Here is a 26,907-nt window from a genome sequence, read left to right as displayed (position 1 = left end):
GACAGGATCCTACCCTTACAGGGATTACAATCTATTAGAGAGGATATAAAGTAGTCAGGCAAATTATATATTTAGTTACAAATTATTCCCGGAGTTGGACTGCTATTGGAGCCCTGGTACCAATCCCACTCATCAAATCAAGGCCTCAGGTAACCCTGGCAACGGGTCCTTCTGCCAATAGTAAAGATGGCGCCCAGAGAACCGGTGCACTTACGCACACCCTCGATAGCCACAATACGGGGGGGAGGGGCGGGGGAGGAGGAAGAGGCGGAGTTTCTGCCAGGAGTTAATATGGCTCCCATAGCTACACCATCAGCTCGTCACCTAATCAGCGACCTCACTGCCCAGACCAGGCTGCCGATCAAGAGCGAAGTCTTCTCGCCCCTCCACTGACCACGACTACAGGAGAGTTTGAAGCCAGACAGCACCCAACGGAGTTAAACTTCGTAACCAGGGAAACACCACTTCCGCTGACGTCATTACGGCGACACGTGGATCCAAGATGGCGGCAGCGATGGTGAGTGAAGGAGACTCTGGGAGCCAGAGCTGGAGCGGGGCCCTTCGGGGGATCCCAGGACCTTCCAGCGCCCCATGCCTGGCCCGAGCCACCTCCGGGACCCCTAGCTCAGGCTTGAGGGACGTCCCTGACTGGGCTTGTCTCTCCCAAGCTCCCCCTCCCCGACCCTGGCCCCACACTCAGGCTTGTCAAGGCCCGGAGTTTTGGGGGAGGCACTGGGTCTGAGGAAAGGTCTCGGTTACTGTCTCCGCCGGTTCCTATTACTGCTTTGGTCTCCGCCCCTTGTCACCCCCTTTTTCTAATTTTCACTTCCCAGCCCCGATCCCTCCGAAGAGCCCCCTATTATTCCCACCTTTGCTCCTCCTCCTTACGTCCAGACTTTGCTCTTCGCCTTCCGCCTTTCCATCCTGACCAGTCCGCGGATGCGACCTCACCTCTGACCAGCGTCCCAGCCCAAGCCCCGTCTCAGATCCTTTCCAGAGCCCTGTTCTCATGTCCACCTTCAACAACTGTTCCCACCGCGCACAGACCTTGACTGCCGCTACCCTGGAACATGCCCTTACACCCCTCTCCTCCATTTTCTATCTCCATACCCTTTCTAAACATTTTATGCAGTCTTCTCTAAATCTGCCTCTCTCCTGGGGAGCTTTTATCCCATTGGTTCTCAAACTTCACTGTGCATAAGACTCTCGGGGTGTGTGTGGGGAGCCTGTTAAAAATGCAGTTTCCTGAGCCCCACTCCCAAAGTTCTAATTCTGTAGGTTTAGGTGATGACCAGGAATCTGCACTTTTATAAGCCTTCCAGTGATTATGATGCAGGTGATCTGTGAACTACGTTTTGAAAATCACCTTGTCTGGCTGCCTCTCCCTTGGGTGCCCCTGCAGGGCCACACAGCTCTTTAGGAAAAAGGTTCATTAGAATGGAGCTTGTTAGGATGGAGGCTCTGCGTGGGTAAGGATGCAGGTGAAATAGCTGTGTCTGGAAAGTGGGTCAGAACTTACTGGCTCCTATACAGAACCCTGGAAGCAGACCTGTGAAGGAGTGGCCTTTCTTGCAGAAGCTCAGCTCACATTCTGCTTGTCAAGAGACCAGAACCAGAATTGAAGTCACTTTGTCCAGAGTGATTTTTCTAGATCTTCCTATTTGTTGCTTCCTCAGCAGATAATTTCATCCCAGGAATGAATGCAAAGGAAAACACAGGGGGAAAGGAGGCTGACAATTGACTTTAGCAAAGGCACATTCTTATTTAAATTCTTTGGTGTTGGCTTTCTTCAAAGAAGGGTAGATTCTTGGCGACAATGAATTTCCCTTCTTCTGTTAACCAACAGATAACATCCTTTTTGTTTAATGAGGGATTCTTCATTTAGAACCTGAGGTTGGGTGAAAGATTTCCCAGCCTTGCCTGATATCTGTGGTCTCAGACTTCAGTTTAAACCATGAGTGATATGTTGAAACCAAATTTTTTCTGGACCACATTGAGAACAAGAATGGTATAAGAATGAAGCAGGAAAGGGGCACCTGGGTGGCTCCGTGGGTTGGGCCTCAGCCTTTGGCTCAGGTCATGATCTTGGCATCCTTGGATCGAGCCCCGAATCGGGCACTCTGCTCAGCGGGAAGCCGGCTTCCCCCTTCTCTCTGCCTGCCTCTCTGCTTACTTATGATCTCTCTCTTTCTTAAAAAAAAAAAAAAAAAAAAAAAGAATGAAGCAGGAAAAGTCACACCCTGCCTTGCCATAGGGAAAAAGTTCAATAAAGTGGCATTTATAGCATTGCACTGGGTAATTCCTGCCCAGTTCCGAGGTTTTTTGTTTTGTTTTGTTTTGTTTTTTTAAAGATTTTATTTATTTATTTGTCAGAGTAAGCACAGGCAGACAGAGTGGCAGGCAGAGGCAGATGGAGAAGCAGGCTCCCGCTGAGCAAGGAGCCCGATGTGGGACTCGATCCCAGGACGCCGGGATCATGACCTGAGCCGAAGGCAGCGGCTCAACCAACTGAGCCACCCAGGCGTCCCCCGAGGTTTTTAAGAGGTAGTAAGTTAGCAAAACATATTTCTGGCACAATTTGATTTAATCAACAAATATACAAGTGCCTGCTTGGTGCCAAGACCAGGAGTGTAGTTGCGAAGTAGAGGGTTAAGATGCCCAGCGTTGTAGAGCTTTTCTAGTCTGTGGAGACAGGTGGTGAACAAGTAAACAAGTAGATGGACGAGATAACGTCAGCTGGCGGTGAATGCTGTGAAGACAGCAAGGCGAAGTGCTTGTGATTGGGGGCAATGGCGTGACAGAACTACTTTGGATTAAATGGTCAGAGAAGTCTTTTCAGAGGTGACATGAGTTGAGACCTGACTGACAAGAAGGAACCAGCAAAGCAAAGAGTAAGAGTGTTCCTCGCAAAGGAAATCGCAAGTGTAAAAGGACCAGTATGGGAAAGAGCTTGGTGTATTTGAGGAACACAGAAGGCTGGAGGGGCTGAAGCACGGTGAGGGGTGGGATTGATACAGGATGAAACTGGAGAGAGGCAAGAGCAGCTGTGTTACTAAAAGCACGCCTTTAATTGCAGTGGATCATCATCTACAGTTCGAAGTCTCTGGGTTGCCTTTTGAAATAGACTGTTCCATTAGGGTGCTTCCCCTTCCCACACCTCCAGAACATTACATTGGGGAGCCGACTTGCTTTCAGCCTGTGGAAGACCATGACAAGGAGTTGGGATTTTATTGTAAGCTCAGTGGAAAGCACGGTGATTCAGTGTATGTTGTGAAGCCCGAGTATTGCCCTGTGCTTTCGTGGTGGGTATAGTAACGGATTTTAAGAAACTGAGGATGTAATATGTACATTACAGTAGTGAATTTATTACCGAAGGATTTGTGTAACAGGCAAAGTGGGATCACAGATAGACTTGAGTTTGACCTGTGTCAAGCACTTTATTACATGGAAGTCAGAACCGTCCCCACACCCTCGTATACATTAACTCTTTCACAAGCAGTGGGGGGGGGGGGGGGGGGTGGATCTGCTTTGGGTATATGAGTTTCTGTGGCAATTCATACAGCCAGAGAGGAACTATGGTAGTGGACTCAGTGACCGTGGGAACAAGCTGGGTTTTTGTATTGCCCTTTATGTTTTAAAAGTTAGGGGGCGCCTGGGTAGCTTTGCTACCTTCGGCTCAGGTCATGATCCCACTCAGAGGGAAGCCTACTGGTCACCCTCTGGCTGCCACTTCCCTGGCTCGTGCTCTCTGTCTCTCCAATAAATAAAATCTTTAAAAAAGAAGAAAGTTGGGACGCCTGGGTGGCTCAGTTGGTTAAGCAGCTGCCTTCGGCTCAGGTCATGATCCCAGCGTCCTGGGATCGAGTCCCACATCGGGCTCCTTGCTCAGCAGGGAGCCTGCTTCTCCCTCTGCCTCTGCCTGCGATTCTGTCTGCCTGTGCTTGCTCTCTCTCCCTCTTTCCCTCTCTGACAAATAAAAAAATAAAATCTTAAAAAAAAAAAAAAGAAGAAAGTTAGGGTCATGGCTTCAAGTTTCTAGAGATAGTTTATGGGCTTTTCCCTCCCTCGCTTTTCTTAGTCAATGGCCCTTCTTCCTCGGGGCTTGGGCTGCCTGCCACCTGTCAGGTGTGTTAGCACAGTGGGTGTTTCCTAAACCTGCAGGGCGGGACTTCTCCCAACGTAGTGGGGGATTTAGCTGGTGTCAGCAGAAGTTCTCTCCAGTTTTCCTGCGGGGATTTAGTTGGTGTCAACAGAAGTTCTCTGCAGTTTTCCTGCTTTCCTCCTACCGTGGATTTAGGTGACTTTATAAAGTTACGGGACACTGAGTTGAGACACCTGGGTCTTAGGTGAGAAGCAGGCTCATATATGGGGCGCCTGGGTGGCTCAGTTGGTTGGGCGGCTGCCTTCGGCTCGGGTCGTGGTCCTGGAGTCCTGGGATCGAGTCCCACATCGGACTCCCTGCTCGGCAGGGAGTCTGCTTCTCCCGCTGATCTCTCTCTCCTTTCATGCTCTCTCTCTCTCTCTCTCAAATAAATAAATAATCATTAAAAAAAAAAAGAAGCAGGCTCATATCTCATTCTTTTTTTTTTTTTTAAAGATTTTATTTATTTATTGGATAGAGATCACGAGTAGGCAGAGAGGCTGGCAGAGAGAGAGGAGGAAGCAGGCTCCTTGCTGAGCAGAGAGCCTGATGTGGGCTCGATCCCAGGACCCTGAGACCATGATCTGAGCCAAAGGCAGAGGCTTTAACCCACTGAGCCACCCAGACGCCCCACATACCTCATTCTTTATGGAAATACTGAGCAGATTGCATATGCTTTGGGGAATATTATTTTGGTGGAACATGGGAAGTGTCCTCTGAATACAATTTGTAGGCATCGCAGGAGTCCAGAAACCTCCATTTGGAGGCTAAAACTGTGTGCTTCTGTCAGATCTATTTTTGTCCATACTGTCCGGGTTTTATCTTTTTCCTTTCTTTGTTGGATATAATTCATATACCCCAAAACTTACCTTTTTGAAGTAGACAGTGTAGTGGTTTTTCATTTAGTCACAAAGTTGTGCAACCTTCACCACCATTTACTTCTAGAACATTTCACCACCCAAAAAGAAATCCTTTAGCAGTCACTTCCCACTCCTCACTCTCCTCAGTCCCTGGCAACTACTGATTTCCTTTCTGTCTGTATAAGATTTGCCTATTCTGGACATTTTATATAACTGGAATCATAGAATATGTGGTGTTTTGTATCTGGCCTTTTAAATTTCTTTTTTTAAGACCACATAATGTTCTCAAAGTTCATGTTATAGCATGAGTCAGTACTTCATTCCTTTTTATGGCTGAATAATATTCCATTGTGCAAATACACCACATTTTGTTTAGCCTTTCATCTGTTGGTGGACATTGGGACTTTTTTTTCCCCCTACTTTTTGGCGGTTGTGAATGTTACTGTGAATATTTATGTGCAGGTATGTGTTTCTTTGGGAACACATATTTTCAGTTCTCTTGGGCATATACCTAGGAGTAGAATTGCCAGGTCAGTTGACAGTGTTCTGAGATTATTTGGGTTTGATCCAGTCCAGGGCTAGGGAAATGGACTGAATGACCAAAAGACTCATTTGAGCAGATGGAGGCAGGGCTAGGCACCCCTCAAAGCCCCAGTCAGAAGCCTAGGAACTTTTTTTCATGGCGAGGTCTGGGCGGTAGAGGACTGGAACAGAAGGCAGGAGGCCCGCACTCTGCCACCAGTCCCATGTGTGGGCAGTTTTCATCTTGTCTGGGCCTCACGTATGGATTGGGAGTCAGCAGTATAGGGCTTAGTCCCAGCACTGACACTGATCACCATGTGGCCTGGGGCGAATCACTTTGGCTTTTTGGTCTGTAGCCACATATGTCATATATGAAATGAAGGTTTGGACTTGATGGTTTCAAAATTTCAGATTGAAAATTCTGTAGTTTTGAACACTCGAATTTAAGTTTGTTTTCCGTGGTCATAGTTTCTGTAGTCTTTCCAGGCTGCTGTCTGTTGGTTGTGCTGTCTTCTTTGATCTCTCCAGTTGCCCTACTGGCATGAATTCTACAGGAGCCACTGTGTCCTTGGAGCTAAGGTGCCAACACCAGGCCCTGGTTCAGATGTGTTTCTCTGAGCAGTCCCTTTAAAGGAGGGCCTTCATCCTCTCAGGAAGTACAGAGGAGGCTGAGACAACATTAAGTTGCCTCTTGGTTTCTCTTTTACAACTTGGACAAAAGTTCCCCTTTGATCTTGGCATTAAAGAAACAAGTCGCAGAATGTCGGAGAAGGTCGAGTTTTGATCTCTGGGCACTGGCAGGAAGGTGGGAAGGACCCAGGATGAGCAGGGCCATCTGGCCGCAGACGAGTGATAGCCACCTACCACCGCCCAGTCTGCTTTGATCCCTGAACCATTTGCTGACACTAGTGTTTCCCAAATAGGGAACTATTGGGGGACATCCAGGACTTCTCAGTTCCATCTCAGTCCTCTTCATTGCTTCCTTCTCTACCTTCCTAACGTGATTTCTCACCTATGCCTGAGCATTAAACTGACAGGCCTCCCAGTGTCTGAAGTCCCCAGGTTTTGTATTCAGAGGATATGCTAAGTGCTCCTAGCAGTTCTTAAAAAACAAAATCAAAGCACAAGTTGGAACTGAATTCTTAAGACAATTTAGAAGTGAGTTTGGGTGCCCTGGCAAGTCACTTACTATCTCTGGGCCTCAGTTGCTACTCATAGTACATTAGATGCTGTAAGTTCGGCAGTCCGTGGGCCACATCTTACGTGGACTTGATTTGGGGTAGGTTGGTTTGATTTGGTTTGGTTTGGTTTTGACTGGCACCGGACCTAAAAGTTTTTGAGTTGGTTGCCAGCATTTTATTGGGAGATTTCACATTTAAAAGCTTCTGGGTTTTCATTTTCTGTTGAGATTTTGGGCCCAGATTCCCTGTCAGGGGCATTCCCCACACAGGGCCCAGCTCATCGCTTCCTCCTCGGGGCCCTCCTGTTTCACTCTGGAGCAGTCTCACCATTTAGGTCACTTGCAGGGAAGGTCCTGGTAAGTGTTTGAATTTGCAACCCCTGTATAAGATAGTCTCTTTATAAAGTGTTTCCTACCTTGATGTGCTGATTCAAAAGCTGGTAAGGGTGTGTGGTAATCTCCCACGTGACCTAACTTCAAGGGGAAAATTTCTGCTCGAACGATGCATTTCAGTTGCTAAACCATATGCCCATCCAATATTCCATGTGATGCCTACAAAAGCCCATTTTGCAGGTGAAGAAACTGAGACTTGGTCTAAGGACCTGAGCTAGCATCCAATACTGTGATTGCCGCAGTTAACCATTTAAAAAATCTTTGTGAGTGTGTGGTAAAATACACATATAACAAAAGGTATCACTTTAAGTTTTTGAAATGTACAGTGGCTTTCATTGAGTTCACGCTGTCGTCCAACCCTCACCACCATCCATTTTCAGAACTTAATTTCCCATACCAAATCAGTTTCCTTACTTTTGAAACGAGGGGTGACACTGTCCTCAAAGAATTGGTGTGATTATTAATAAGATATGAGATGAGAGCGCCTGGCACAAAGAGAGCTCTCTGTAGTTTTTCTATTCCGAGGTTTGAAGTATTCCAGAGTCGGTTGCTTCAACTAACAGAGCGTTCTTTTGCAAATGCGCAAAGGGGAGAGGGAAGGTCAGTGCAGTTCTTGTGTTTTATTTCTGCCCTTTCTGGCCTCAGGGCTTAGGTCTGGTTGTCTGTTGCTTGGTGACCGTAGTTATAACTTTCACTTGGACTTTCCAGCTGGCGGCTAGTTTTCCCTACTCCCAAAGAACAGCTTGGAGTCTTTCTATGTATCTCTGCTCAACGGCTACTCTGTATCTCTGGGCTACATTTTCAGTCTCCTGTGCCTAATTTGGTTCTCTCCCCCACCTTTTTCTTTTTTCCTCTGTGACTTCTTTAGCTCCATGGGAGCTGTTTGTAAGTGGTCCTGAGCTGTCATTAGTCTTCTTGCATGTGTGGTTGAAGTCTAGGGGAGCGCTAACTGATTGGGCAATTGATTTCAGTTAACTGTTGGCAAACTGTGCCCCACAGCCTTTTTCTTTCTTTTTTCTTTTTTTCTTAATCTGGGGACCAGTTACTACATGGTCTTAAAATGGTGACTGTGCCTCTGAGAAAGAAATAGAAGAATCTAGCTTACTGTTTAGAAAGCTGCTGCTTTTGCAGCAGGAAATGTGTGGATAGGAACCAGGAACCAGAAAGGCTGGTCCAGACAGGCCAGACTCAATTGCTAAGTGATGCTATTTATGGGAAAGAAGACTGCAAGGCAGGGGACTCCAGAAGAGAAAAGAAGGTTAACTTCTGCCCACAGAGAAATGTGAGTGAATGAACAAATTTTTAGTTCACAAGAGGAAGCTTTTTTTCTTTCTTTCTTTTTTTTTTTTTTAATGAAGTTTCATTGTTCACACCTTTTAAACCGGATGGAGCAAATTTTAGGAGGTGAGGCATGCTTTTTAGTCCTAGCAGTTCATTGCTAGGCTGTTGGGAGAGTTTTTTCTGCATGCTCAGCCTCCCGAGAATAAACTAGATAGGGAGGGCAAGACCTTGATTCTTGGGTCTCTTGAGCTTTGTAACTTTCCAGGTCACCCATATCTTTGCCATTGATGGGGTGTTAGATTACAGCATGAAGGGCTTCTAGATTGCTATCACCTTGCTTCTTGACCTGCAGCCTTTGCTGTCTCGTGACTTGAAAACCAAGTGAAACAAAATAATGTTGAATGGGCTGGTTCGCATTTTAGGACTCCCACTCCTTTCTTGGGTCTGAACAGGCATTTGCTAAATAATTAATTGGCTTTTCAGACTGAACTTCGCATGAAAGTTCTTATGATGATCAGTTGAAAATTAAAGGAAGATACAAAGGAATTTCTCAAGAAGCAGGTATTTTGCTACTCCACAACTTCCTTACAGAAACGAACTATGGGTCAAACATCCTTCTATCAGGCTGTCTGGGCTGCAGAGATAAAGAAGTGAAGGAGTCACAGGAAGTTTGAGCTGGTTATTTTTTTTTTTTTTCAGGTTTATAAAGGTGTCATTTAACACCATAAAATGACTGATTTTAAGTGTATAGTTCAATGACTATAGTTCATTAATTTGTCATTCAAATGACTGATTTTTTTTTTAAAGATTTTATTTATTCATTTGACAGACAGAGATCCCAAGTAGGCAGGGAGGCAGGCAGAGAGAGAGGAGGAAGAAGGCTTCCCACGGGGTAGAGAGCCTGATGTGGGGCTTGATCCCAGGACCCTGGGATCATGACCTGAGCTGAGGCAGAGGCTTTAACCCACTGAGCCACCCAGCCACCCCCAAATGACTGATTTTAAGTGTCTCTCTCTCTCTGTCAAATAAATAAAATCTTTAAAAAAATTATTCCTAAATATCTTATTCTTTTTGAAGTTATAAATGGAGCTATTTTCTTAATTTAATTCAGTTAAATTAGTTCAATGAATATGCTTCATTCAATTTTAGTGAATGTATAGACTTGTGCAATCATCATCTCAATAACACAAAGTTTAGAGCATTTCTCTCCGCCCAACAGGTTCCCTTACAGCCAAGGGGTTGATACTTGGAGTCAGTCCCTGCTCCCACACCAGCCAACCACTGATCTTTCTGTCTCTAGATTTGCCTTTCTTGGGCATTTCACATAAGTGGAATCATACACCTTATAGACTTTTGCATCTGGCTTCATTAACTTGGCATACATTTTATGGGGTTCATCAGTGCTGTAAGAGGAATTGGTAGTTCACTTCTTTTTATTGCTGAATACTATTCCATTGGATGACCGTACTGCATTTTGTTTCTCCCTTCACCAGTTGATAGGTATTTGGATTGTTTCCAGCTTTGGACTTTTTGATCAAAGCAATTAGGAATATTCATGTACAAGTCTTTGTATGGACAACTATTTCCTCTTCTCTTGGGTAAATGCCTAGGATTGGAATTGCTAGGTAGCATGTTTATGTTTAACTTTTTTTTTTTTTAAGATTTTATTTATTTATTTGACAGAGATCACAAGTAGGCAGAGAGGCAGGCAGAGAGAGACAGGGAAGCAGACTCCCCGCTGAGCAGAGAGCCCGATGTGGGGCTCCATCCCAGGACCCTGGGATCATGACCTGAGCCGAAGGCAGAGGCTTTAACCCACTGAGCCACCCAGGTGCCCCTATGTTGAACTTTTTAAAGATACTGCCAGACTTTCCCATGGCTGTACCACTTTATATTCCCATCAGTATGTGAGGGTTCCAGTTTCTCTATCTTTGTCCACACTTGTTACTATGTGTGTTTTTGAGGTTAGCCATTCTCATAGATGTGTGCCGTGCCTCATTGTGGTTTTGGTTTGCATTTCCCTAATGACGAATGATACTGAACACCATCTCATGTGTTTATTACCCAGTTGTATACCTTCTTTGGTGAAATGTGTATACAGATCTTTTGCCTGTTTTTTTTTTTTTTTTAATTTTATTTATTTGACAGAGAGAAATCACAACTAGGCAGAGAGGCAGGAGGAAGCAGGCTCTCTGTGGAGCAGAGAGCCCGATGCGGGGCTCGATCCCAGGACCCTGGGATCATGACCTGAGCTGAAGGCAGAGGCTTTAACCCACTGAGCCACCCAGGCGCCCCTTGCCTGTTTTTTAAATTGGGTTGTTTGTTTTATCGTCAAGTTGTAGAATTTTTTTTTTTTTAGGTCTTATTTTTTTTTTTTAATTTTATAAACATATAATATATTTTTATCCCCAGGGGTACAGGTCTGTGAATTGCCAGGTTTACACACTTCACAGCACTCATCATAGCACATACCCTCCCCAATGTCCATAATCCCACCCCCCCAACCCCCCTCCCCCAATTAACCCTCAGTTTGTTTTGTGAGATTAAGAGTCACTTATGGTTTGTCTCCCTCCCAATCCCATCTTATTTCATTTACTCTTCTCCTACCCCCTTAACCCACCATGTTGCATCTCCTCTCCCTCATATCAGGGAGATCATATGATAGTTGTCTTTTTCTGATTGACTTATTTCGCAAAGCATGATACCCTCTAGTTCCATCCACGTCATTGCAAATGGCAAGATTTCATTTCTTTTGATGGCTGCATAGTATTCCATTGTGTATATATACCACATCTTCTTTATCCATTCGTCTGTTGATGGACATCTAGGTTCTTTCCATAGTTTGGCTATTGTAGACATTGCTGCTATAAACATTCGGGTGCACGTGCCCCTTCGGATCACTACCTTTGTATCTTTAGGGTAAATACCCAGCAGTGCAATTGCTGGGTCATAGGGTAGTTCTATTTTCAACATTTTGAGGAACCTCCATGCTGTTTTCCAGAGTGGTTGCACCAGCTTGCATTCCCACCAACAGTGTAGGAGGGTTCCCCTTTCTCCGCATCCTCGCCAGCATCTGTCATTTCCTGACTTATTAATTTTAGCTATTCTGACTGGTGTGAGGTGGTATCTCATTGTGGTTTTGATTTGTATTTCCCTGATGCCAAGTGATGTGGAGCACTTTTTCATGTGTCTGTCGGCCATCTGGATGTCTTCTTTGCAGAAATGTCTGTTCATGTCCTCTGCCCATTTCTTGATTGGATTATTTGTTCTTTGGGTGTTGAGTTTGTTAAGTTCTTTATAGATTTTGGACACTAGCCCTTTATCCGATATGTCATTTGCAAATATCTTCTCCCATTCTGTCAGTTGTCTTTTGGTTTTGTTAACTGTTTCCTTTGCTGTGCAAAAGCTTTTGATCTTGATGAAATCCCAATAGTTCATTTTTGCCATTGCTTCCCTTGCCTTTGGCGATGTTCCTAGGAAGATGTTGCTGCGGCTGAGGTCGAAGAGGTTGCTGCCTGTGTTCTCCTCAAGGATTTTGATGGGTTCCTTTCTCACATTGAGGTCCTTCATCCATTTTGAGTCTATTTTCGTGTGTGGTGTAAGGAAATGATCCAATTTCATTTTTCTGCATGTGGCTGTCCAATTTTCCCAACACCATTTGTTGAAGAGGCTGTCTTTTTTCCATTGGATATTCTTTCCTGCTTTGTCGAAGATGAGTTGACCATAGAGTTGAGGGTCTATTTCTGGGCTCTCTATTCTGTTCCATTGATCTATGTGTCTGTTTTTGCTATTTTATTTTTTTATTTGAGAGAGAGAGAGAGAGAGAGAGAGCACAAGTAGAATAAGCAGCAGAGGGAAGGGGAGAAGCACACTTCCCACTGAGCAGGGAGCCCAGCACAGGGCTCGATCCCAGGAACCTGGGATCATGACCTGAGTCAAAGGCGGACACTTAACTCACTGTGCCACCTAGGTGCCCCTGTAAGAATTTTTTATGAATTCTGGATACAAGTCCTCTGTCAGATATATGATTTACAAAGATTTTTCTTCTAGTCTGTGGCCTTTCTTTTTTTTTTTAATTTTAAAAAATTGAAGTATAACTGATATACAATATATTAGTTTCAGTTGTATAACATGGTGATATGATGTTTTATATATGTTAGAAAATGCACACATAATACATGTTGGAAAATGCATAGAAATGTAAGTGTAGTTATCCTGTCATCATATAAAGATATTATAATATTACAGTATTTTTATTGTACTTCTTATGCCATACTTTACATTCTCATGACTTTACTTATGTAATTTTTTAAGATTTTATTTATTTATTATAGATAGAGGGAGAGCACAAGCAGGGGGGACGGCAGGCAGAGGGAGATGGAGAAATAGGCTCCCCACTGAGTAGAGCACCTGAAGTGGGGCTTGATCCCAGGACCCTGGACTCATGACCTGAGCTGAAGGCAGACGCTTAACCAACTGAGCCACCCAGGCACTCCTAGACTTATGTTATAGCTAGAAGTTGGTACCTCTTAATCCCCTTCACCTACTTTGCCCATCCCCCCAGCCTACCTCCTCTGGCAACCGTTGGTTTGTTCTCTGTATTTGAGTCTGTTTCTATTTTGTTTATTCATTTGTTGTTTAGATTCTTTTTTTTTTTTTAAGATTTTATTTATTTATTTGTTAGAGAGAGAGAGAGAGAGTATGTACAAGCCAGGCAGAGGGGCAGGCAGAGGCGGAGAGAGAAGCAGGCTCCCCGATGAGCAAGGAGCCAGGTTCGGGACTCGATCCTGGGACGCTGGGATCATGACCTGAGCTGAAGGCAGCGGCTTAAACGAGTGAACCACCCAGGTATCCCTGTTGTTTAGATTCTATATATAAGTGCAATCATATGATATTTGTCATTGTTTGACTTATTTCACTTAGCATAATATCCTCTAGGTCCCTGTCTTTCATTTTCTTAATGATATGTTTTGAAGGGTAAAAGTTTTAAATTTTGATGAAATCCGTTTTATCAGTTTTTTAAATATAGATTGTGCTATTGGTGTTATATCTAAAACATCTTTGCCTAACTCAAGGTCACAAAGATTTTCTCGTAACTGTTCTTCTAGAAGTTTTATAGTTTTTGCTTGTCTATTTAGGTCTAAGATACATTTTGGTTAATTTTTATGTGTGGTGCGAGGTTCCTTTAGCATGCTGCTACCCAAATGTCCAAGAACCGTTTGTTGAAAAGGCTGCCCGTTCCCTATTGAATTGCCCTGGCAACTTGTTGAAAATCGATTTACTATAAACATACAGATTTATTTCTGGACTTTTCATTCTGTCCCCTTGATCTTTATGCATATCCTTCCCACACTGTCTTGATTACTATAGCTTTATAATAAGCTTAGAAATACAATAAGCTTAGAATTTGTTATTTTTAAAAGTTGTTTTGGATGTTATGGGCCCTTTGTGTTTCCAAATAATTTTAGGGTTAACTTGTCAGTTTCTATAAAAAAGCCTGCGGAGCTTTCGATAGGGATTGCCTTGAATCAGTTTGGGAAGAATTGCCATCCTATCCATATAGAATCTTCCAATCCATGAAAATGGAATGTCTCTCCAGTTACATAGAATGTTTTGTAATTTTCGGTATACAAGTCTTTTTTAAAAATTTATTCCTAGGGACACCTGGGTGGCTCAGTCATTAAATGTCTGCCTTTGGCTCGGGTCATGATCCCAGCGTCCTGGGATCGAGCCCCACATTGGGCTCCCTACTTGGCTGGAAGCCTGCTTCTCCTGCTTGTATTTGCTCTCTCAATGTCTCTCTCTCTCTCTCTCTCTCTCTCTCTCTCTCTCTCTCTCTCTGTCAAATAAATAAATAAAATCTTTAAAAAAAATTTATTCCTAAATATCTTATTCTTTTTGAAGGTATTATAAATGGAGCTATTTTCTTTTTTTATTTTTATTTTTTTAAGATTTTATTTATTTATTTATTTATTTGACAGAGAAATAGCGCAAGTAAGCAGAGTGGCAGGCAGAGGGAGAGAGAGAAGCAGGCTCTCTGCTGAGCAGGGAGCCCAATGGAGGGCTTGATCCCAGGACCCTGAAATCATGACCTGAGCTGAAGGCAGCAGCTTAACCAACTGAGTCACCCAAACGCCCCGGAGTTATTTTCTTAATTTAATTTTGGGGTTGTTTGTTGCTAGTATGTGGAAATACAATTAATTTTTATATGTTGATCTTGTAGTTTCTGACCTTACTCACTTTATTAGTTCTGGTAGTTGTTCTGGAGGTTCCTTAGGATTTTCTAAATATAAGATATGTGATCTACAAATAAAAGCTTCTTACTTTTTTTCAGTATGGGTGCCTTTAATTAATGAATTATTTGCTTCAGTGCACATTATCTGCATTTATATAGCACAATGTTGAATAGAAATGGTAAGAGTGGACATCTTTGCTTTGTCAATCATCTTAGGGCGAAACATTTAGTCTTTGGCCATTAAATATGATGTTGGCTGTGGGTTTTTTATAGCTGCTCTTTATCTGATTGAGGAAGTTCCTTTCTATTAATTTTTCCGGAGGTTTTTTTTGTTTTTTTGGTTTTTTGGTTTTTTTGGTTTGTTTGGTTTTTTAAAAAATTTTATTTATTTATCAGAGAGAGAGAGAGAGAGAGAGCGAGCATACAGGCAGAGTGGCAGACAGAGGCAGAGAGAGAAGCAGCTTCCCCGCTGAGAAAGGAGCCCAATGCGGGATTCGATCCCAGGACCCTGAGATCATGACCTGAGCCGAAGGCAGCCGCTTAACCGACTGAGCCACCCAGGCATCCCTGTCCAGAGGTTTTATCATGAATATGTTTTGGATTTTGTCAAGTGCTTTTTCTTTGTGAAGATTGTGTGGTTTTGTTCGTTATATGGTATATTACCTTGAGTTTCAGATATTGAGCCAACCTTGCATTTCTGGGGTAAACCCCACTTGGTCATGATGTATGAACCTTTTTATATATTGCTGGATATGATTTGCTGATATTTTGTTAGGGATTTTTTCCATCTGTGTTCATGAGGACTATTTGTAAGTTTCCTTTTCTTGTGATGTCTTTGTCTGGCTTTGGTATAGATCTAAAAAAAATTTTTTTTTTAGATAAATGAGATTATACTATACACATTGCTGTGCATCTTATTTATCTTATTCTTTATAACTTACGTTGGCAGTGTTTTGAAAATAGTTCTACCTTCCAGGTAGTATAGAGAGCTAAATTGCTCTCCCGAAACTCTGCCAGGTTATCTATATCTTGTATATTCAGATTTTTTAAGGCCTTGTAACTCTAATAAGTAAAAAAATCAGATGCTATTGTTTTGATTTTCATTTTTTAAATCATGACTGATGTTGACCATCTTTTTGTGTTTGGCCTTGTGGACTTTTTTTTTTTAACTGCCTATTCATATTCTTTTGGCTTATTTTCCTTGATTGGTTTATAAGAGCCCTTGGTATACCAAAGGAATAGGCCTTTGTCAGGTGTGTGGTAAATATTTTTATCCAGATTGTGTTTTTCTTTTTCTGTGATGTATATATTTTTTAAATTTTCTTCCTTCTTCCTATGTATCCTTTTTCTTTATAGTTTCTGGAGTTTGTTTCATTCTTAGGAAATTTTCCATGTCAAGATTGTTTATTTTTTTATTATTACTAACATATAATGTATTATTTGTTTCAGGGGTACAGGTCTGTGATTCATCAGTCTTATACAACACACAGCACTCACCACAACACATCTGCTCCCTAGTGTCCATCACCCAGCTCCCTATCCCCTCACTTCCCTCCCCTCCAGCAACCCTCGGTTTGTTTCCTGAGATTAACAAGACAAAACCAGAGAGGGAGACAAACCTCAAGATCATTTAAAAGTTTATCTGGTTTGGGGTGCCTGGGTTGCTCAGTCAGTTGAACATCTCACCCTTGATTTGGCTCAGGTCCATATCTCAGGGTTGTGAGATCGAGCCCTGTGTCAGGCTCTGCACTGGGTGTGGGGCCTGCTTGAGATTTTCTCTCTCTTCCACTCTCTCCCCACCTTCTTTAAAAAATAAATAAAATAAATTATTTAAAAATATATCTGTATTTGCTTCTAACAATTCTGTTTCAGTTTGTATGTTTAAGTCTTTTCTGTCTTCTCCAGTAGCAGTTTGGATAGCTCTGTATTTTAACATTTAGTAGAACATAATCATCAATCAGTGTTAAATGCCATCATTATCAGGATCCTCGGTACCTGCTCATCATCTTTTGATGCAGCTCACCTGCCTGAAAAGAGCATGCCTGTTCCTCTGCCTTCTGACCTTGGGCAAGTTATTTAATCTTGGGGTTTCAGGTTAATTAGCAGTCATCCATGAAATGGTGACAGCAGTCCCAGGCAGTTGTAGCTGTGGAAATGGTGCAAGTCAGCATTTGTAACTTGGCACAAAGTAGGGACTCGTCAGTGGAAAGGACTGTGTGCCACAGGACCTTGTTCTTACTTGGCCAGTGCTCAGTGACTCTATGGCTTCTTGTTGCTTTTTTGTGTTGTTTCCCACCAGGGTGAGTATTATCCTCATTGCTTTGTCTTTTTGTTTCTTTTGGTTTTTGTGTGTGTACTTGTGCTATTGGTTTGAGACTTTGGAACAGAAGCCTGTTTGGATCTTTCAGGATTTGCTTTTCGTCTCTCTGCAACCTGAGCTGTCAGGGAGCAAGGCCTTCAGCTGCCAGAGCAGCATCTCTCTGCTAAGATTGAAGGATTCTGTTTCACAAGAAGGTAGAACTGGAGTAAGTTCTTAGATTGAATTGGCCTGATGATTACAGGAGATTGTAATCCTCTGCCCTGGCTTCAAATCACATATTCAGTAAGGCAAAAAGGTCTGGTGTCTGGCTTTCTGGAAGGGAAAATTTTTTTTTTTTTTTTTTTTTAAAGATTTTATTTATTTATTTGTCAGAGAGAGAGAGAGGGAGAGAGAGCAAGCACAGGCAGACAGAATGGCAGGCAGAGGCAGAGGGAGAAGCAGGCTCCCTGATGAGCAAGAAGCCCGATGTGGGACTCGATCCCAGGACGCCGGGATCATGACCCGAGCCGAAGGCAGCTGCCCAACCAACTGAGCCACCCAGGCGTCCCTGGAAGGGAAAATTTTTTGATTAGCAAGAAATAATGATGTCAACTGTGGGCTTTTCATATATGGCCTTTATTGTATTGAGGTAAGTTCCTTTTATACCTTTTTTTTTTTTAAAGATTTTGTTTATTTATTTGACAGATAGAGATCACAAGTAGGCAGAGAGGCAGGCAGAGAGAGAGGAGGAAGCAGGCTCCCTGCTGAGCAGAGAGTCCGATGCGGGGCTCGATCCCAGGACCCTGAGATCATGACCTGAGCCGAAAGCAGAGGCTTAACCCACTGAGCCACCCAGGTGCCCCCCTTTTATACCTTTTATGTTGAGAATTTAAATCATGCATGGATGTTGAACTTTGTCATATTCTTTTATTGTGTCTATAGAGATGATCATGTGTTTTTTTTCTTTCATTTTATCACTGTGGTATATCACATTGATTGATTTCCTTATGTTGAACCATCCTTGCATCCCAGGGATAAATGTGATTTTGGTGTATCCTTCTTTTAATGTGCTGTTAAATTCAGCTTGCTAGTATTTTACTGAGAATTTTTGCATCTGTGTTCATCAAGGATACAGGCCTCTAGTTTTCTCATGGTACCTTTGTCTGGTTTTGGTATCAGGATGATGCTCACCTCATAAATTGAGTTCAGAAGTATTCCTTCTTTTATTTTTGGAAGAGTTTAAGAAGAATTAATATTCTTTATTGAACATTTGGGAGAATCCACCTGTGAAGGGAGGTCTTAGATTACTGATTCAAACCCCCTTTTATATTGGTCTGTTTTTTGTTTTCTGTTTCTTCTTGATTCCATTTTGGGAGGTTATATGTGTTTCTAGGAATTTACCCTTTTCTTCTAAGTTACCCAATTTGTTGCTGTATAATTGTTTATAATCCTTTTTATTTCTGAGGCACCTGTTACAATGTCTCCTCTTTCATTTCTGATTTGAGCTTTCCCTCTTTTTTCCTCTCATTGGTGCTACTAATTTTTTTTTCGTTTTGTCTCATTTGTTGATTTTTATCTTTTTAAAAAAAAAACCAATTCACTTCGTTGTAGAGGGTTTTTTTTCCTATTTTTAAAATTCTCTTTTTTATCTATTTTTTAATCTATTTTTGCCTAATATTTATTATTTCCTTTCTTCTGCAAACTTTGGGCTTCATTTGTTATTTTTCTGGAGCCTTGAGGTATGAAGTTATATTTTGGGGGATTTTTTTTTTTTTTAATGTAGTTCTTTACTCCTAGTACTGCTTTTGTTGCATTCTGTAAGTTTTGGTATGTTATATTTTTATTTTCTTTTGTCGCAGGTACTTTTAAATTCTCATTTGATTTCCTTTTTGACCCAATGGTTGTTCAAGAGTGTGTTGTTTAATTTTCGCATACTTGCCTATTTCCCATTTTTGTTACTGATTTCTAGTTTTATTCCAGTGTGATCAGAAAAGATAGATGGAATGATTTTGGTCTTTTTAAATTTGTTAAGACTTATTTTGTGAACCTACCATGTGATCTGTCCTGGAGAATGTTCTGTGTGCAACTGAGAAGAATGTGTATTCTTCTGCTATCCGGTGGAAGCTTCCATATGTTAAGTCCATTTGGTCTGTAGTTTTTTTGAGTCAGCTGTTCATGGATTTTTCTGTCTGGACGTTCTAGCAATTATTTTAAGGGGGATATTGAAGTCCCCTACTGTTACTGTGTTGTTGTCAATTTCTCCCTTCAGATATGTCAATATTGGTTTTATACCTCTAGGTGCTCTGACGTTGGGTATGTATATATTTATAACTCTCGTCTTCTGTTGAATTGATCCTTTTGTCATTATATAATGACCTTTTCTGTTTCTAGACACAGGTGTTTTTGTTTTTGTTTTTGTCTTAAGATTTTATTTATCAGAGAGTGTGTGTGCACAAGCAGAGGGTGCAGGAGCTAGAAGAAGAAGGAGCCTGATTCGGGACTTGATCCCAGGACTCTGGACAGACACCCAAATGAACTGAACCACCCAGACGTCCCCTAGACACAATTTTTAACTGAAAGTCTGTTTTGTCTGATACAAGTTCAGCTACCCCCTGCTTTCCACTCACATGGAATATCTTTTTCTATCCCTTCATCTTCAGCCCATGTGTGTCTTTAGATCTGAAGTGAGTTTCTTGTAGACAGCGTATCACTGGATCTTATTTTTTTATCCATTCACCCACTGTATGCGTTTAGATTGGGAATTTAATCCACTTATTTCCCAGGTTATTCTAATATGCATCAGGTTGAGAACCATGATTCTAGATGTACAGATAAGGTATAGGGATAATAAATATTCTCAAGGAGTCTCAAACTAGGTCCTCGGAGGTGGAAAGGTGGGAGGTGTCAAGAACTCCTTAAATTTGAGGATAAAAGATCATTCTCAAGGGGATACAGCAAAGATTAAGAACCAAAGTATTTAGGGGCTCCTGGCTGGCTTAGTCAGTGTAACATGTGACTCTTGATCTCAGGGTCATGAATTCCAGTCCCACATTAGGCGTAGAGCTTAGTAAACAAACAAGCCATAGCAATCAATCTTATGTGAGTGTCTGGTTTTATATTTTTTTTAAATATGAAAATTTATATTTTTGTAAATATAAATTTATATGTATATGTTTCTTTTTTATATTTATATAAAAGGGGGGGATTTTGATAGAGTGCAAATTCCTCCCCCAAAAGTGTTCTAATTACCCCTCTAGCCATACAGGAATATCAAAACCATGACATTTTAATATCTAAATCTGACAGTGTCGTCATGATACAATCATTAATTCTAAACTGAATTTCTGAATTGCTTTTGGTTGCCAACTTCCATTATTCAAAGATTGTAGCACATTAAGGAGATAACCTTTGCCATTTTTAAAAAATATTTTATTTATTTATTTGACAGAGAGAGAGAGAGAGAGAGATCACAAGTAGGCAGAGAGGCAGGCGGGGGGGGGCAGGCTCCCTGCTGAGCAGAGAGCCCCATGCGGGGCTCCATCCCAGGACCCTGAGATCATGACCTGAGCCGAAGGCAGAGGCTTAACCCACTGAGTCACCCAGGTGCCCCACCTTTGCCATTTTTCATCTGTTGATTCTTCCTCTAAGATCAGTTGATCTCTGGTTTGTTGATCACATCTTTCTGTGAGGATTATCTGTTTTCTGCATCATTTTTCAAAAATTCAGAGTTGCGTTGTTGTTGTGTTTTCGTTTTTTAAAAAATGTTGTATGACAGTTAATGCCGGTACTGCGGGATTTGTTTTACTTGCGTTTTAGTTAACTGGAATTTATGTACAAAGAGGACAAGGCTTATTTCTCTCACTCCAAGCAGTCATATTCATATTTCTGAAGACTGACCAGGGAGGCCTAGCACAGGATTCCAAGGAGGGAGGGCCAGAATCTTCTGACAACAGGTCAGTTGGAGGAAATTATCTGATTGAGAGGAAATCAGATGCTGCAGCCAGCCCATAGTCAGCAGGCTTTCCATCTCAGAAAGAAAGAATAAATTCTGTTTGTTGTTGTTGTATTCAGGGCAAACCCATACTACTACTAAGCCCTTCCCTTTGTGAATATGTAAAATGCCTCTGGAGGGATTTTAAGGGAACTGGTGATAGCAGTTGTCTATGGGGAGCCCAAGTGGGAGAAAGATTTCTTTTTCATGGTATACCCATTTGTACTGTGTTTGAATTATTTACTGTGTATGTGCTACTTTTCCAGAACGTTTTTAAGCTAGTTATTTTTTTTAAAGCCTTGCCTGCTCGTAGTTATGTAAAGTGTTAACGTTAGAGGAAACTGGATGGAGAGTCTATAGGAATTCTCACAATATTTTTGCAGCTCTTCTGTAAATCTAAATTAATTTTAGATTTTATTTATTTATTTGACAGAGAGAGACCACAAGTAGGCAGAGAGGCAGGCAGGGGGGTGGGGGGAAGCAGGCTCCCTGCCAAGCAGAGAGCCCGATGCGGGACTCAATCCCAGGACCCTTGAGATCATGACCCGAGCCGAAGGCAGCAGCTTAACCCACTGAGCCACCCAGGCGCCCCTAAATTAATTTTAAAATTAAAAGTTTTTTGGCGGGGGGCTCCTGGCTAGTTCAGTCAGTTAAGGGTCTGCCTTGGGCTCATGATCCCAGGGTCCTGGGATTGAGGCCTGCATGGGGCTCCGTGCTCAGCAGGAGCCTGCTTCTCCCTCTGCCTCTCCCCTGCTTGTGCTTGTTCTCTCTCTCAAAAATAAATAAAATCTTAAAAAAAAAAAAAAAAAGACTTTGACTAAGCTATGTATCTACAAAAAGTGCACCAAACTCAGAACCTTATACTATTAAAGCCAACTTGTGCTTCTGGTAAAAATGCAGATGAGTCTACATTTTTAGCAAGCCCCCTGAGTGATTCTGATTCCATGTAACACTGAGTTCCAGAAAGAAACATATCGGGGAGAGAGAGAGAGAGAGAGTGTGTGTGTGTGTGTGTGGCGGGAACTTGAAGGATGGAGGGGCTGTGAAGGCGAGGTGGTTGGAAAGCTGTGACCAGTGCCTGGTGGGCAAAAACAAGGGTCTGAAATGCTGTAGCATTCCAGGGGTGAAGAGAGAGTGGAGATGCAGGAGCACTAGTGAGTCTGGGATCTGGGTGTCTGGATAAGAGTTCCTTGTTCACACCAGGTAGGGAGAGAGAATCGGGAAGCTCTTCTGGTTCCTTGAGGGGGCGAAGCATGTTGCTAATGAAGGAAAAGAGAGGTTTTGCTGGAGTGCATTTCTTGAGGCCAGTAATTGGTCTGGTCTTGCCTTTAATTCCCAGGTGACTATGCTGCATGCGGAGCCATTTATTGAGTGCCTGCTGGGTGCCAAGCCCTGGGGACACACAGTCCCTGCTCCCACAGAGATCACACTTGAGTGGGGAGGCGACAGACTGCACAAGTAAACAAATGCATATTGTATATGATAAGATGATGTACATGCACGTTGTGCATGTGTGTAGAGAAGCCCATGAAAAGAAATAAAGTAGAAGAGTGGAGAATGGAGAATGGGAGCCCCGAGGGCGTTATTTTAGGTCGGATTGGCAGTGAAGGCTTCCCTGAGGACCTGATATTTCAGAGAGACCTGAATGAAATAAGGAATGAGGTTAGCCACGCAGGGATCTGTGGGAAGGGCATTCTGGCAGAGGGAACGGTAAAGGTGATGGCTCAGAGGGGTTGAGAAGGACTTGCTGACAAGAGACAACAAGAAGGTCAGTGTAGCTGGGGCTGAGTGAGGAGGAGAGTGGCAGATGATGAGGTCAGTACAATCTGGAGAAGGCTTGTAGGAAAATATATTGGTCACATAGGAGCTTCCTAACGTCTTGCTATATAGAGAAAAGGGAATTGGTGGAACATTATGGAGCTTTGTTTCCTACTAACTATACTGGAGAGTGAGCCAGTGTAAAAGTGACCCAATGTGAAAAGGTGAAAAGAACATTGATCTGGAAGTGGGGAGCTGTGACTACCCTGTATTGCAGTCTTCCCTTTTGTCCCCATGTTAATTACTTCACTCATTTTGTGACTCGTTTCTGGAAGTGCAGAATCAGTGCCTTGCGGGACTCTTGGGGGCGTTTGGAAGACAGCACTTACAGAGCGGGGTTGAGACTGGGTCAGTTAAAGCAGGTGTGAAGGTCCTATGACTTGATCTGCCCCAGAAAGATGTTTACTTTCCCCCATTCCAACTACGACCTCTCTTCTTCCAAGCAGGACTGGTTGCCGTGGTCCCTGCTACTTTTCTCTCTCACGTGTGATACACGTGCCTTCTACGTCCCTGGGGTTGCTCCAATCAATTTCCACCAGAACGACCCTGTAGAAATCAAGGTAGGTGCCGCGCCAGACTATTGGAGCCTCCGTGCTGGGCATCGTGGCTGGAGGACCCTGGTGAGATGGTCCTGTCCTTCCCATGCTTGCAGAGAACAAAAGCCAGGGCCAGCTACCGTGGCAAAACGCGGGTTTGCTGCCTGGTTCATGGCTGCATGGGGAGTGCCCGCGGGAGCCCACAGTTCAGGAGGTCTGCCCCTTCATCTCTCTCTTCTCCTCTGCGACTTTGCCTGATTGAGTGTGTTCTTGCTCTGTGTCCCTCTCTTTCTCTTCAGCTCTGGCTCTGGTTCTGGTTCTTTCCATGTCTGTGTTTTTCACTCTCACCCTCACATGTGTCTGTTTCTAGGTGTGTGTGTCTGTGTGTCTGTGTGTCTCTCTCAGCCTGCCTCCCTGTTTCCTCAGCTCCATCCTCCTCTCTGTTCCCAGCTTCTCTCCACATGACTCAGATTGTCTGCGCATACACAGCCTATTAGGGCCTCTGTGTTTTCACTTGCAGTTTCTGCCACCAGCTGGGCTCTCTAGTTTGGGTTTTCCCAACTGCGTCCTCCCTCACTAAGTGGTGGTATATGAGATGATTTTAAGAGATGAGATGACAATTTCATTTTATTTTAATACCTATTTTCTTTTAATGTGTATTAAGAAAAATAGCTGCTACTTCAGCTCATGATTTTATGGCTGCTGTTGGTTTTCCATTTTTAATGGTGATACAGTATTAGCTCCTTAAATAAATGTATTTCCCTAAAAATGAGTCAGAGCCAAATACATAGTAGAATCAATGGTAAGTAGATGAGGCACATTGGTGCGTGAACAAGTCTAGAGAGAAACCATCCAACCAGGCGCCTTTGCTTCTCAAGCTAGATGCCCACTGTGGGTCAATCAACGGGCAAAGGTGGGGAAGGAGTCACTGAGAAAATGGTTGATCAGGGGCAGTGGGCAGGCTGGCACCTTGATTAATGGCTCTCTAACAGTGTGTTGGTGGCCTTCTCAGAGCCCCAAGCAGGGATAGGGGTTGGTGGTGGATTTTCTTGGATCTGGTTTCCCAGGGCGCAAACTCTAAAGTGGGGATCCGGTGCAGTTTGGCTGGGTAGGCTCTGAGGGTCGCCACTTGGGAGGGTGGGAGGGAAGCAGGACTGAGCAGAGGGAGACACAGAGCCGTGGTACAACAGATACCTGTGGAAAGCTCTGGAACTGGAATGGCCGGCCCTTTGGAGTTGTTCCAAATTGAAACAAGAGGACTGGTTCTCTGGATCCCTCCATGAACCAGTCACTGGATATAGACTACCACAAGGGACGGGGCATAAACTTATACAAGGGCTCTCAGCCAAAGGGACGCTCCTCTGTCATCCCAAGTATAACCACTTTTAATACTTCAGTATTTTTCTGTGTTCCCCTCCACCCCCGTGCAGTGTTTTTAGGGGAGGACACTTGGCATCCTCTCACTTCTCTAAATCCCCAACTACTTGACTACCACACTGTTCCCCCCTTGACAAAGTAATGTGTAGTTGAAATTTTTAAGTAGTCCTTCGGACCCTTAGGGATTATGTAAAAACGGCTAACAGAACTTACAAGGTTATGAAAATAAACTCTGCTCCTAAAATAAACATACATTTCTTGCCTCATTACTGTGTTGAACCACGTCTTTACTGGTCTGTGCAAAAACAAAGCAATAAGATTGTGTGAACATCGAGTTTATCTTCCCCTGGGCATCACAGTGTTCAAAAGGAGAAGCAGAAGATGGTCACAAAGGACCAGCCAGAGGATGTGCCATCACGTACATGCCCCTGTGTTTGCTGCCACATTTTAGGTATTAGCAAAATGACAAAATTGCTACATGTCATGCTTATTTGGGGTATCACATACGAGCAACTTGTGATTATCTGGGGGGAATTAACCAGTGAAGAGGAAAAATATGTAAATAATATATTTGCTTAAAAGAAAAAATGAAAACTGCTAGGAATCAAGTTCTAGAAGAGCTGGGATCTTCTCTGTCCCAATCATTGCTGTGTTACCAGCTCCTAGTATGCAGCCTGGCAGGGTGAATAAGTATGTCTGAGGAGTGGCCATTAAAAAACATCTGCATTTAGGGGTGCCTGGGTGGCTCTGATGGTTGAGTATCCAACTCTTGAGTTCGGCTGAGATAATGATCTCGGGGTTGTGGGATCGAGCCCTGTGTCAGGCTCTGCACTCAGCGTGGAGTCTGCCTCAGATTCTTTCTCCCTCTGCCCCTCCCCCTGCTCATTCTAAATACATACATACATACATACATAAAATAAATAAATAAAATCTTTTTTAAAAATCTTTTTTAAAAAGTTCATTTAGAGCTAAGCAGTAATTAATGAGTAAATGCAACATTACATGTGTTTCATTATTGTGAGCATATCTCTTCCTCCCAAATCAGACTTGTAACCTTCAGGAAAAGTAATTAAAGTAACATTTATTGAGGGTTATTTACATGCCAGACATTATGCGTGACTTAACTCAGATGCCCCCAAGAACGCTCTGAAGCAGATACTATATATTTTACAGAGTTACCGTATATTTTACAGATAATGGAAATCAAGGCCCAGGGAAGTAAACCACCTTGTCCGAGGTGATGTGGTGAGGCTTAGTCTTTAACTGCTCCAGCTCTGACCTACTGCAGTACCCTTCCTCACAGTGCTTCTGCCAAAAGCCCCCTCCAGAGCAAAGCTTGTGGCACAGGGAGGAGAGGGTGGCACTGGCTTCCGGGCCTGCCAGGCTGGGGGTCTGAGAGGGGACACTTTGGGTCGAGGGGTGGGAAGGGTGAGGGAACATAAAGTTGGGACTTGGTCTCTCTGTAATGTGGATTTTTTTTTTTTTTTTTTTTTTTTTTTAATCCAGAACAAGAGAATGTAAGAAACAAAATAACAGGCTGTCACAATAGACACTAACTTTTTGGCCATTTTGGCTCAAGCAGTTTATGAAATGCTTAATAGTAGTCCTCAGTCCCTTCGTCCAACATCTTAAAACCTCTGAAACCCAGTTTTCTAAGCTTTCATTGACAAGACTTGGCCTGAAATGTTTGGCTTTATTTATCCCACTTATAATGAATATTTTTGCATTTCTTTGCACGGTTATTAAATATGGGGTACTGTCCCAGACCCAGCTGGGGGGTGTTGTCCATGCTGCCTTTTACTAAAAACCAAAAAAATTCCTAGTTTCCAAAGTATGAGTTTTAAATAAGGATTGTGGACCTGGATTCTAAAAAGTATTTACACTTTTTTAGATGGTGCATAGGAATGGTTGGTAGTTTCTAAATAGCAAAGATAATTTTATTTGCATGTGGATCAGAATTTACTTTTTGTAACATTTTGATTAGTTCTGTTTATCTATGGTTTGGCGTTGCCTATGAGTGTCACCATTTCCAGAGCTATATTCTCTGTGCATGCCTCACTTCCTAAACATTCTCCTTCGTGGTCTTCTTAAACCTTGTTTTTTAAAGATTTATTTATTTATTTATTTGACAGAGAAAGAAATCACAAGTAGGGAGAGAGGCAGGCAGAGAAAGAGGGGGAAGCAGGCTCCCTGCTGAGCAGAGAGCCGGATGTGGGCCTCAATCTCAGGACTCTGAGACCATGACCTGAGCTGGAGGCAGAGGCTTAACCCAAT

The 26,907-nt window shown here is 42.9% G+C and overlaps 1 protein-coding gene across 2 annotated transcripts in view; it reads left to right on the top strand.

The window, feature by feature from the left end:
* Window positions 1–305: 305 nt before the first annotated feature.
* Window positions 306–26,907, top strand: part of LOC111141400 (transmembrane 9 superfamily member 4) — a 53,030-nt gene continuing 26,428 nt past the window's right edge. The window contains exons 1-2 of one of the 2 annotated variants that reach the window (XM_022493918.1): window positions 306–517; window positions 23,167–23,280. In XM_022493918.1, coding sequence (XP_022349626.1) covers window positions 503–517; window positions 23,167–23,280 — 129 coding nt within the window. In that variant the 5' untranslated portion in view covers window positions 306–502. The remainder of the gene's footprint in view (window positions 518–23,166; window positions 23,281–26,907) is intronic. The other variant, XM_022493919.1, reaches the window with a different exon arrangement.

The sequence above is a fragment of the Enhydra lutris genome, unplaced genomic scaffold (assembly GCF_002288905.1).
Source record: "Enhydra lutris kenyoni isolate GAN:26980312 unplaced genomic scaffold, ASM228890v2 scaffoldscaffold6, whole genome shotgun sequence".
Lineage (NCBI taxonomy): Eukaryota > Metazoa > Chordata > Mammalia > Carnivora > Mustelidae > Enhydra > Enhydra lutris.
This window is presented reverse-complemented; position numbering and strand designations above follow the sequence as displayed.